We start from the raw sequence: 12,216 nt of genomic DNA on the forward strand, positions 1-12,216 counted from the left end.
CCTCAGACCTAATGCACAACCAGGTCATAGACAGGTATCAAAATCCTCCTCCTTTGCTTTGAAAATAAAAAAGCCACAGCATATCGCTTCCAAGAACCATGAACACAACCTGGAGATGACAAGCCCGAGTGACACAGAAGACTTGTCACTCCCTCAGCATCACTCTCAAACATTTCCATGGTTGAATGTAAAGTTCAAACTTTCAAATCCATATCCAAGATTGAACATGCTGCTATGATTTCCAACACTGCTCAATATCCACACTCTGGTTTCAAACCAACAGCACTTTTGACTATTGCACACATCTGATAATTTAGATGTTTAATTTTAGGCCCCCAGTTCTCATTTTGGATTCAGATTTGACATATTTGTCCTCACTGATCTGCATCTTAATCAACTTTACAAACAGGCACTTCTCACCCCAGCCTTATGCCAACCATATATGAACTCTGCATTCTTTTCCCTTTCTTGAAATAGCAAAACCTACAAGACCCACAGGTGCTGTGCGTTCCCCCATCTCCTCCCCAGTCCTCCATCACTGCTCAGCACTTGTTTTGTGGCTCGTCAAAGAACCCTTACCAACATAACACCCCTAAGATATACCTGAAGAATACAGAAGGGCCCCCGTGTTTGACTGACACTACAGGGACTTTTTTCCTGTCAAAAGGTTAGTTTCATATTAGTTGCTCCCAGTAAAAAATAGACCTAACTCATCTTGTCCACCACATCATCAAAACCAGCAACACCCCGCAGGTCAGCAAAATTATTTGCCTCCATGGGTAAGGTAGCTGTAAGGTCTGCTTCACAGTGAGGGCATGTACTTACTGCTCTGGTTGGCGTCATTGGTTGTGATGGGAGCTCTCTGCTACTGGCTGTTCAGCCTCAGCTGCATCCTTACAAAGGAGATGCCAAAACCTGCAAAGGGGACGTGAAACATGCCCGCTCCCCTCCTGTGTCCTCAAAGACCTGTCCTGTGCCATGAAGAAAGCAACGGGTTGAAGTAAGATGTAGACTATAAGAGTTGAGAGGCGCTAATAAAGCCCATACATCACCTTCTAGTAAGGTATGTATCCTCTTGAGCATGACGGACATGATTTACACCACCAGCACTACCCAGAGTGTATATATGGAAGGGGTTGAACCTGCTAGTCCTTCAAGCACATCAACCCCCTCCATTTCTTTGGAGCACCTTCAGGAGATGCCCATTTGCCACAGTAGAATCTTGGAAGTGAACATTTGTAAGAGTTAATGGAATACGAAATGAAGAGAAAAACAGGAATTTAGCAATAGATGTAGACAGCAAAGCTCTGAAAGGCAGCTTGAGTCACTACAGAGAGGTTTGTGAAATCCTCAGAACATCATCTAGTCATTACCACAGGAGAGTGCCAGTGCTGTTCTTTAGAAGAGTCATTCTGGGATGGTTAATCTACACTTCAGATGTGCCTTTTTCCCTAAAGATGGATAGCTTAATGCAAGGAAAACAAACATCAGTCTTATTTTAAAAGGGTGCTCTCTTTAGTTTGGAAGACAGGATTCTTGTGGACTTTATTGTAGATTTCCTGGATGCAACTCCAAAAATCACTGATCTTCCTGTATTTTATAAGCTATTTCATCACTACCACTGAAATAACCATTAAAAGATGTACATAGCCAACTGCCTCCCTCTCGTTTCACTTACTGCGATCTTTCATTTGGGATTAGCACCACCTAAACAGCAGAGACTGGACACACATCTCTTCCCTTCTCCTTTCCAGTAGAGAATATAACTTCTGCTCCTCCAGGAGCCCAGGTCAAGCCAGACTAGAGCCAGCATGCAGCACAGATTTTAAACACTGCACAGTTTCAGTCTGTAAAGTTCTCCTTCAAAGCAGGATGCAGAGATGTCTCCGACAGACAAGCAATTAAAACACCAGCTTTTAACCCCAAAGGGTTTGCTTACCTGTGCTGCTGTGCTGTTGAGCTTCTCCAGGCCATTCTCTAGTCGTTCCATTTTTGCTTTTAAATCCTTGCCCTTTTTCAACAGCAAATTCTGATAGAGTTTGATTTGCTCAAGGAACGACTTTGGCGTGGTGTAGTTATATCGTCGCTCATTGCTCAGATACAATCGGGATATCTTGTTGACACTTGTGTGGACGTACGCCATGAATTTGCTTATTGAATCTTTCAGTGAATCCTAAAAGTAAGACGAGAAGACAAGGAGAAAATATTTTGAACAGAACAACTACATATAGCACAGACCTGTGCTGTATATAAAGGAATTTATTAACTTTTTATTCTGCTGCAGCAAAATCCAGGATGTAACATCGAAGTTGATCCCTTTTCTTTTGTTATCTCTAAAATAACTTTGTCTGTTCATGTACTTTACACCTCTTTTTATGTCTTTTTATCTCCTACTTTACTTTATTCCAAGCAATTTTTCTGGCATTCAGCTCTATAAAATAACAACCTTTTAAGTATAAATTTGGGCTTTTCTTCTGTACAAACGGGGAAAGTGCACACTCATAAAAAGAAACATTGTAGACTTTATTCTTCAAAAATCCTGCCCAGAAAAGCTAAATAAAGAGAACTGAATCTCTTTTAGTCTAGTAGCAGGTTGTCATCAATGAGAACTTGACGTATTTCTACTCTTGAGAATCACAGACGCTCAGACACACATGTGGAGAGAAAAGTGGATGTTCCTTGCAATAATCATAAGCAGTACGTTATTTTCTGCACTGATTTGTAAGCTGCCTCTCTTGCTAGCAAAGCAGTCATTTCACTGGCAGTACTGTACAAATATGCACGAGCGTGGTGCCCATGGCCATACTTCTACTCAGGTCCATGCCCCTCTCTGAAAAACCTAGACTGTATTTCAGGCGTGGTTCGATTAAGTTTAATGTACTACAGCACTACCAGCAATCCCTCTCCAAACAATCACACAGATGTCCTGGGGAAGAGCTGGAGGGCAATAAAGGTGAGCAAACCCTCTCTGCAATACTGTCCTCATTGCATTGAGTTGCTTGCACTGAACGGAGGGACAAGGTCACACCTGGCTGCCACCAGCACCATGTGGCCAGGGGTGGCCAGCACCCGCACCCCACAGAGGAACTCAAACCCTGGCATGGCTTGGGCACCCCCAGATGCTGCTGAGTGAGGTGCTCACCTCCACAGTCTCTGTTTCTTGCAGAAAGCGGAGGCTGACAGACTCAAGGGCCTCCCTTGGCCACTCCTGGAACCAGTCTATGGCTGTGCAGCTGAAAATGGCGGGGAACCTCCTGCTGCGGATGCGCAGCTTGCTGCCAACGGGTGAAAAACACAGCACAACCTGCAGAGCAAAGGAAGGAGAAGGTGAGAAGACATGGCTGGGAGCAGGCACCAGGCTCCAGCCATGCAGCCCAGCCCAGGCTCTTCCAGCCACTTCCAAAGGAAAATCTCATGCTGCCAGCTAAGGGCACAGCAACCTCAATCCTTGAGCCCTTGCACTTCAGGCCAGCAAACCTGGCCTAGAAGATGCATAATCTAGCAGTAAACACCTCACCTTCCCAGCTTTTAAATACCCCCAAGGATGGGGACTCAACCCCTTCCCTGGGCAGCCCCTTCCAGTGCTTGACAGCCCTTTCAGGGAAGGAATTTTTCCCGATGTCCAACCTAAATCTCCCCTGGCACAACTTGAGGCCATTTCCCCTTGTCGATCACCCATTCCATAGGAGCAGAGACCAACCCCCACCTCACTGCTCACACGCAGGGGACAGACACATAGAAATCCTTCCTGCAACTTCAGGCATAAGTCTCAGGCACCTCTATGTTGCTCTCTCAGGGCCAGGCAAGCTTCAGGAAGCTATCCACGTACAAAAGCCCTCTTCTGCACCTTCACTACACTCTCTCAAGACGCCAAGGCAGAACGTGTGTTGGTGCTCGTGCTGTCTTGGGCCAAGCTCTACTCCCAGAGGTCCAGCATGTCCTGGACCAGCAGCGGGTGGATCAACTTTCTGCAGAGTGCATGGTGCTGTCACAGAATGCTGGGGAGCATAAAGAGCACTGACCCCATCCATCTGCTCTCTAACACACCATGAAAGAGAAGGGCAGGCAAGAAAAAGGGATCAGCCTCAAGTAAATCACAATCATGCTGCCCTTCCAGTGTACCTCAATAACTGACAGGAATATATCTAGTGAGGGACACTAGCCAGAGGACAACCAAGGTGCTAGAAGAACTACAAAACAGTATCAGTGCTCATGGGAGTGGGAGAGAGAAGAGGACTGGATTCCCTCTCCTTAGACATCCATACTGTGGTATGGTCCACAAATTTTCCCTCAAAAATCGATTCTCCAGCTGTTCCCAATCCTAAAAATGTACCTACCTACATCAAAAATGGAACAGGCCACCCTATGTCTGTGAACGTGTCCCACCAACACAAACCAAGCAGTGATTAAGAAGGAGGATATGCTTTCATTAAGTAAAGATCAAGTCTTCAATTCACTGCCCACTCCATCTCCCTGCTCTAAGACTGCAGCACTGTGCAGTCCTGCGGATGGGTAAATACCTTCTGGAAGAGTTTAACTCCTTGCACTGTACTTTCTCCACATGCTGGGGATACCCAGGAAGTCCTGAAACTGTTTTGGAATCTTAGGACATATTTATAAGGCTTTTAAATGCTGGAATATGGGCTGCAGTGGAAGAAATCCTCCAACATGTTGTGTCCCACTCAGTTCCCAGCACTCTGCTTTTAAGGTAATGGGTTTTTAGTTCTTCTGGCTATGGATTATCAATGACTGATTTTCACCTCTCATAGTCCTTCCTAAAGCCCCAGAAGTGATGAAACAGGCAGCATTTCCTATGCTTTAGTACTACCTGCTGAGAGAATCACAGTTCATATCACTAATGGGCAGAAAAGTCTTTCAGGCTGTGGTCTGACCCCCCTACAAGGTAGCCCAAAGCATCTCCACTCCATGCCCCTGCACCAAGGCCGATGGTGAGGACCTGAACTCCCCGAGCCTCTGTCTCACCTTCAGTTGTCGTCGAACACGTTCTATAAAAAACTTCCAGCAAGTCTCCCTGGAGTCCACTAGCCCCTGGCCTTTGACTTCATTCCTCACACTGTTGATGATGTTTTCAACTTCATCGTCGGAGAAGAGATCAGGGATTTCACCTAAGAGAAGAGGACATGTTTTGGTTTACTGGCCTGGATTTTGTTGCAGTCTTAGAGCAAAGTGAAGTGGCTTCCTCCCTCTTCCTTGAGAAAAATCATTGAGCCAGGTACCCACAGGACCCAGCAGCAGCAAAGTGGCACAGAAGGTCATTCTGCTAAAAAATAAACACTTGTGAGAACAAACTTTCTTGTAAAAGCAGAAGGTAAACAAACATAGAATACAGCCAAAGTACAGAAACTCCATCTTTTTCAGAGCTACAGTGCCTATTAGATTACCAAAAAAACAAACAAAAAAATCAAATACCTAATAAGCTGTATATGATAATGAAATAATTTTAGTTTTGAAAATGAATTATTTACATGAATTGCAACATGCAGCTGTTCAATGCCATTTCCAGAAGTGGTTAAATAACTCTCTGTTCGCTGAAACATTTTAAAAGATAGAAATATTTAAAAAAAAATTTTAAGTTAATATTTACGCAACTGATTGCCAAAAATGTACTAAATCAAATATTTTTTTAGTGGTTCCTTAATTTATCACCTATTCACTACCTTTCTGCCTTCTGATTTGATTGGAATCATCATTATTGAGTGAGATACTATCAATACGAGCACTAATCATTTAGGAAAATACACTCATCAGAAATCTGCTCGGTTATAAGAAAGACTGAAATATTCATTTTGTTCTAGGTTCTTATGTGATGATAAGAAGTGAAACAAGTAAGAAAAATAAGTAGGCAGATAGTGGAGCAGCCAGACCCATCAGTCAGCACCCACTGGGCGGCACTAGCTGACGCCACGGGAAGCCACAGTCACTGCATGGTCCCCTCCTCAGTCCGACTGCAATTCCATGCTGGACCCTGAGCAGCGACCTCTCATCTGTCCCCACTTCTCCACACAGCAGCCACAGGAAAACCTAACACCTTTCAAACCCACCCTACGATAACCTGGACATCCCAAAGCCAGCCTGCTCAGCCTGCCCCTTGCTGCAGGACACTGAGCTTCACCTTGAATCATGAGATGTCTGTGTCATCTACACCATGCATAAGAGGTAGTGGGAGCTACTCACCACCCTCCACAACAACCCCTATCCTTACACCTGGTTACAGATTCATCACAGGCAGGGCTTGTTTGCTGCTGAAACCATCTGGCCAATTTATAGCCACATATGTCAACTCTAGAGTTACTCACAAATTATTGCTCCGCTGTGTTGTTAACTCTCCACCCCTCACCATCCACAGAGGTCACCTGAACCAGCTGGTATCTGCCCACTCCTAGTTCATAAATAAGGCAACAAGTGGCAGGCAGTTAGTAGCAGTGATTTACCGGGGGCCTGGGCAACACACCTGCTCTGGGTTACCTCCTGTGGTTGCAGTGACACAGCTGCACACTCCCATGTGCCACAGTGCACCAGGCACAGGGAGTGCCCATCCACACATACCTGTGCCGTGCTCTGCAGGGAAACAGAGTACTGGCATGTAGACTGACTATTCTGCAATTGGTTTGGCACACAACAACTCACAAGGACTGGAATGGGATAAACAGCACACACAGACACAGTCATCCAGTGGCTTTGCATCATCCACCAACTTGTAGATACTCCAGTCAAATATTCCAGCCAGGAACAACCTTATTTTATTAGACAACTAGACTGTGGATGCATGGGATCCATAGGTCAAACTTCTCATCTGTTGATACATTCCTTTGGCTCTGTCCTCAGCTGCAATATCACAGCAGACACATCGCTTACCAACCATATGCAGTATTCCATGAAGTATGGAAAGACTGGGTACAAGACATCAGAGAAAGAAAAAAAATTTACCAGATGCAGTGTGTCCTTACACAGGAGCCCTTATCGTTGCTTTTACTCTACAGCTTCTAGGTTACTTCATGTGTTGTCCTTCTGTATATTCTAGAACTACAGATGCTACCATGAGCAAAACCACATTGAAAAGGGAGGAGAGGAGAAATCAAAGCAATGTGAGGCCTACCTGATGCTAAGAAGTCATTCACCAGCACCAAAAACTGCTCGTCTGCCACTTGCGCGTCGGTCATCAGGAACATGGTGCCTATGTTCTTCACGCCGGCTTTCAGGTACTGGTTTGCCAGGTCTGTCTGGAGGTTGAGAAGCAAATGAACTTAGGGGCTGCACCCACATTATGCAAAGCACGGGCTAGGTACCACACCTAAAGGCAGGATATTTCAGAATCTTCCCATTAACCAAAAACAAAGCATGATTATTTTTTTTTTGCTGAGGTGTTGCAATGAATTTTTTTGTTTGTGAGGAACAGAGGACACCTTGTGCAAACATGGATTTTTTCAGTAGTGTATTTATGCCCTCTCTTCCAGAGTCCAAACAGGGACTCACACTTCAGTCTCCTGCCTACATGGAAAAGCTGTTTCATTTCAAAGCGGACAATGTCTTCCTAATGAGGGACATAATCATTTTGAAATCCAAGTGTTCATGAGATGGGAAAACCACCATTATCCAGCTCAAACTCCATCCTTTCCTTCCTGCCCCTGCAAGACATGCAAGGGACCCTGACGGATCGCACTGGCCAATGTTTCAGAAACTCTCTTGGAATTCAACAAACACACATGCTTCTTCCAAAAGAATCATTTGTTCCATTCATCACTGGAAATCTGGATGAGATCAATTATAACAGTGGAAGTGGCCAATGGCAGACCATTGTCACCATCTGTCACCATCTTGCTCTTCCACATCTGAGAAAAAAAAAGCCTCAATATTTCATGAAGTCTTTGAAAATGAATACAGAGCAAAGGGAACACCAAATTATCATCCACCTCCACAGACAGAGAAGCAAAGAGATGCTTTGAAAACAAGTTTATTAATGCTGGTATCGAGTTATATACCTAGAAGGGAGCACAGGCTTCCTCAATAAATAGGCAGGTAAGAGCTAGAAAAATCCCAGAAGTGGGGCTGAAAAACACAGATGACAGCTGAAAATACCCAGCAGATGGTGGGACCAGCTTGTGTAATATGATGAAAACAACTTGTATACAACCCCAGGTCATCAAGTGGTACAACTGATGGGGAAGGAACCCAGGGTTCATCAGCCATCATGTCTCCCAGGCAGAACAGAGTGAAGATACTGTGATTGGGATTTTTACAACATTTTAAATGAGAATAATTTTGCCAGCAGCTAAAATACATTTAAACCATTTCAGTGATATTTTAAAATGTTGATTTATAACTCCTAAGCTCACCGCCTGTGCATAAACATAAGCACAGGCACGTGTCATCTGTAGCGAACCGTCCACCATCCACTCAGTCCCTCCCTTACACAAAATACCAGAGGAAGGAGTGGATATGATTTGGGAACTCTCCTCCTACTCTCTCCTGCTCCTTCTCCAACTCCAATTCACTCCACAACATGCACCCCACAGATGAGCTAATTACCACATCTTGGTTTAATTAGAAATAATAATCAAATAGACCTCTTCTGGTCCTTTACGGTTTCTTGAACAAGCATGAAGTGGATGCTTCTGGGTTCATTAGCACAGCCCAGTGCTGACGCTAAGCCTTGGGTGTTCTCAGGCCCAGCCAGTTTGGAGGATTGGCAGAGGACATCAATTCTGTCTGCACCTCTGCGGACACATGTCAGGAAGGTATTTTGAGAAGCATTGCTTCTCTCTGCAGTCCAATACTATGTCTGAGGCTTTTTTGTGTCTTCACAATGTCGTCACTCAATATGCAGCAAGAGAAAGTTTTCAGGGCAAGTTCTGCTTTTCTATTTCCTCCCACCCCCAGTCTTAAAAATCACCTACCTTCAGGTCAGGGATCCCATACCCTTTCCTCAAAGTGATCTGGAAAACCTCCAGAGAGCTAATGAAGGCTGCCAGTCTGGTCAGGCTCTGCTTGCCACTTCCGCCCACGCCAACTAGGAGAGCGTTTCCTCTGGGGGACTCCAAGATACGGTTGATGCGGCAACTAAATCAAAGCATACAAAACCATTAATACAAGTATTTGCCTATTTCTCTGCCCAGTGCTTTTCCATACATATTTTATTCACTCAGAAATTGTATTCCAAATGGGATGAAGAACATCAGCCTAAGAGGCATGTCAGCAATTGATGCCCATCTCTGCTGAGGCCTATACAAAGGACGTAGCTGATGAAAAAAATAGTTTGGTGGCAATTCAGACTGGGTCCAATTTTTTTTTCTGCCTGCCAAGTCCTTCTGACAGATCTGGTTTAAGGTGAAGGCCTGGACATCTTTGCAGGAAATACAAGGGGAAAAGCACATTACATCGGCATGCAAAAACTGAGAACAAAATTCAGGGCTTTGAACCCTAACCCCTAACCCTAACCTCCCTAGTAAAGGTTTCTCTTCACAAAGCATTTGGAGTTCACGTTCAGGTGAACAGTCCTGCTACGCATTAAGGCACATTCATATATGTCTAGAAGAGCATAAAAATGTGTCTGGAAAACACAGGCCATGTTTCTTGTTTATCCAAACCACCACTACTTCAGTGTGAGATTTTCTCGCTCTTAAAAACAAACTTGCTATTATTCCCCAGGTCTGTTCACTTGTCCTGTCTGAGGGTTGCATGGTAAACTCTGCCTGCCTCCAATTTATTCTCTTTGAGCAACTGCTGACATCCCCACACGTTAAAACCTCAGGTGAGGGGGGTTTAGAGAATCCTATCTGTGAAAACTCACTGTCCTGTGTCTTAAATGCAAGGACCATTCCCCTCTTCACATCACTGCCTTTATTTGGCTCACTTAACTATTTTCCCAGACTAATCTAATTAATTTTTCAAATAAGACTGTAAGAAATGCTGTATTGCTTTATCACAACTCAAGTATCTTACAATCTATGGGCAGACTCCCACTGATTGTGCAATTATACCCAGAAAAAACACCCAGTTTGCGCAGGGAGCTTTAGTGTTCCTGGTTTCAATTCTCTAGGCTGGCTCTCCCTGAAGATGACAGCGTGTGCTCTCCAGGGCTGCAGGCTTTGAGAATGTATGCAATGAGCCCTTGATTAGGAGGTGATTGATGGGTATCTCCCACTTCCTCACGTAAATTAAGTCTTTAATGTTTCCTTTGTTTTTTCTTCTTTCTTTTCTTTTTCTCCAACTGAAAATTTTCAGTGAATTCAAGCTGACATTCATAAGCTGTTTGAGATGGAATAAGTTCCGTGTTTCAGCAAAATGCAGTTTCCAAATGCAGTGAATGAAATTCACCCAGCTCCAGCGAAAATCATGCCGAACACTCAAACCTTGCTTTCCTGATTATTCACAATCTTAACTGGAGGGATAGTGCCAAGGTTTGTCACAAATCCTAATTTATGTAAAGTGCAAAAGGAGCACAAGATTAACATTACTGTCACCTTCCTGCAAGCAACGCAAGCAGAAACACCTACAGACATCAGGTTGCATATGGCTCATTAATACAAGGCAGTAAATGTCCATACAGTAAAAGGAAACGTGCCCCAGTGTAGCCAGCACACTACACTGCAAAAGTAACAGGTTGTTGAGCTCTCAGAACAGAAACAGTTAAACACCTGGTTAAAAGGAGCAGAACTTCTTATATATTTTTTGAATTTGCATGAGAGTGACTGCATTAGATTGCCAGATCCAGCGAGAACTGAAATCGCACACGCTGGTATGCAGCAGGACAGCGGCTTCTTCCCAGCATAGAGTCACAAATCTGCACCTCTCGACACAATGTTTTCATAGAAAATCAGTTAAAGCTATGACTTACAGGGCAGGTCCATCTTTTGAAGTGACTTAAGGCATTTCAGCACCAGAAATGAGTCTGTCTCTGCTGGGATTCCCAACAAGCATTTGAATCGTATTTGGAAGCTGGAGGTAACACCTCACTATCTACACCACAGACATGTAAATAGCTTCAAAACCATGAACTGGAGGCTTGCTATTTTCATATAGTCCCACATGTCCAATTTCCAAAGGGAATTGGACCTCCAGGGATCTAAATGCAAGCAGGATTTTCAAAGGATCAAAGCAGTTTAAAAGCTTCAATCCATTTAAACTGGTAGCCTGAAGGAACTTAATCTCACTTTATACACATTCAAAAATCCCACTAAGAACCCATGTGAACATGGCTCTAAACCAGTTGTGAAAGCATTTAGGGAAATCCCAGTATAACTAGTTCTGTAGCTGGCTGTCAAGTGAAGACAACAAAGCACTTGAACTTTGTCGCGTACAATAAACGTCCATACCATATGCAGAGCATCAAGGGCCAAAGATACCATAACAGCAACCAGACTTTAAAATAACCACCAGCATTCAGTCCCCCCATCTGACAGCCCCAGGCATCCTCATGGTTTCAGAAGTGCCCTCCAAACACCAGCTAAGAAGCTGTATTTGTGCTGGACACAGCACATGGGCAGATGAAGCTTCTGCACACCTCCGCTCCATCAGCTGTAATTAGAGACCTACATCCCCCAGGAAACTCCATGGAAGCAATCTGCACAGAGAAATGCTAGACTGGATATAAGGAAGAAATTCTTTACAATGAGGGTGGTAAAACACTGGAAGGGGTTGCCCAGAGAGGTAGTGGAGGCCCCATCCCTGGAAACTTTCAAGACCAGGTTGGACGGGGCTCTGAGCAACCTGATCTAGTTAGTGGTGTCCCTGCTCACTGCAGGGGGGTTGGACTAGATGACCTCTAGGGGTCCCTTTCAACCCAAAACATTCTATGATTCTATGATTCTATGATGAGACCAAAAAGCCAGAAAGTCCCCTTACACATGGCACATGGCATCCTCAAATAGTACCAGGTTCATGGCAGCATTGACTTCATTGTAGTTGTCCAAGGCTTCCACAAGGATTTGGTTCAACTCCTCCCAGGTTGGAACTGGACTATAGCTGGGTTCACCATTGCCTTTAGCAAAATGGCAGTAAATATTCATTTGTTTGGTCTGCTCCAAAGTTTCCTCAACATCCTGTCAAAGGAAAAAAAAAAAAATGTATATAACAACTACAAGAAAAAACACTGCAGCTCGACGCCATCTTTCTAGGTAAAGTATGGTGTTCTGGCAAATGCAGTTTGTGTCCATATAGTTGCACCTGCATGTTGTAAAAGGGGGGAGAGAGACAAGA

General features: G+C 44.2%; 1 protein-coding gene across 1 annotated transcript in view; it reads right to left on the minus strand.

Annotated features, from left to right (window-relative positions):
- Positions 1-12,216, minus strand: part of DNAH9 (dynein axonemal heavy chain 9) — a 201,691-nt gene that overhangs the window by 124,130 nt on the left and 65,345 nt on the right. Inside the window, 6 exon segments of the mRNA XM_035902634.1 lie at positions 1,940-2,173; positions 3,143-3,304; positions 4,984-5,126; positions 7,118-7,241; positions 8,916-9,078; positions 11,863-12,059. Of these exon segments, the coding sequence (XP_035758527.1) occupies positions 1,940-2,173; positions 3,143-3,304; positions 4,984-5,126; positions 7,118-7,241; positions 8,916-9,078; positions 11,863-12,059 (1,023 nt within the window).

This window comes from Egretta garzetta, unplaced genomic scaffold (genome assembly GCF_000687185.1).
Source record: "Egretta garzetta isolate BGI_Z169 unplaced genomic scaffold, ASM68718v1 scaffold589, whole genome shotgun sequence".
NCBI classification, from domain to species: Eukaryota; Metazoa; Chordata; class Aves; order Pelecaniformes; family Ardeidae; genus Egretta; species Egretta garzetta.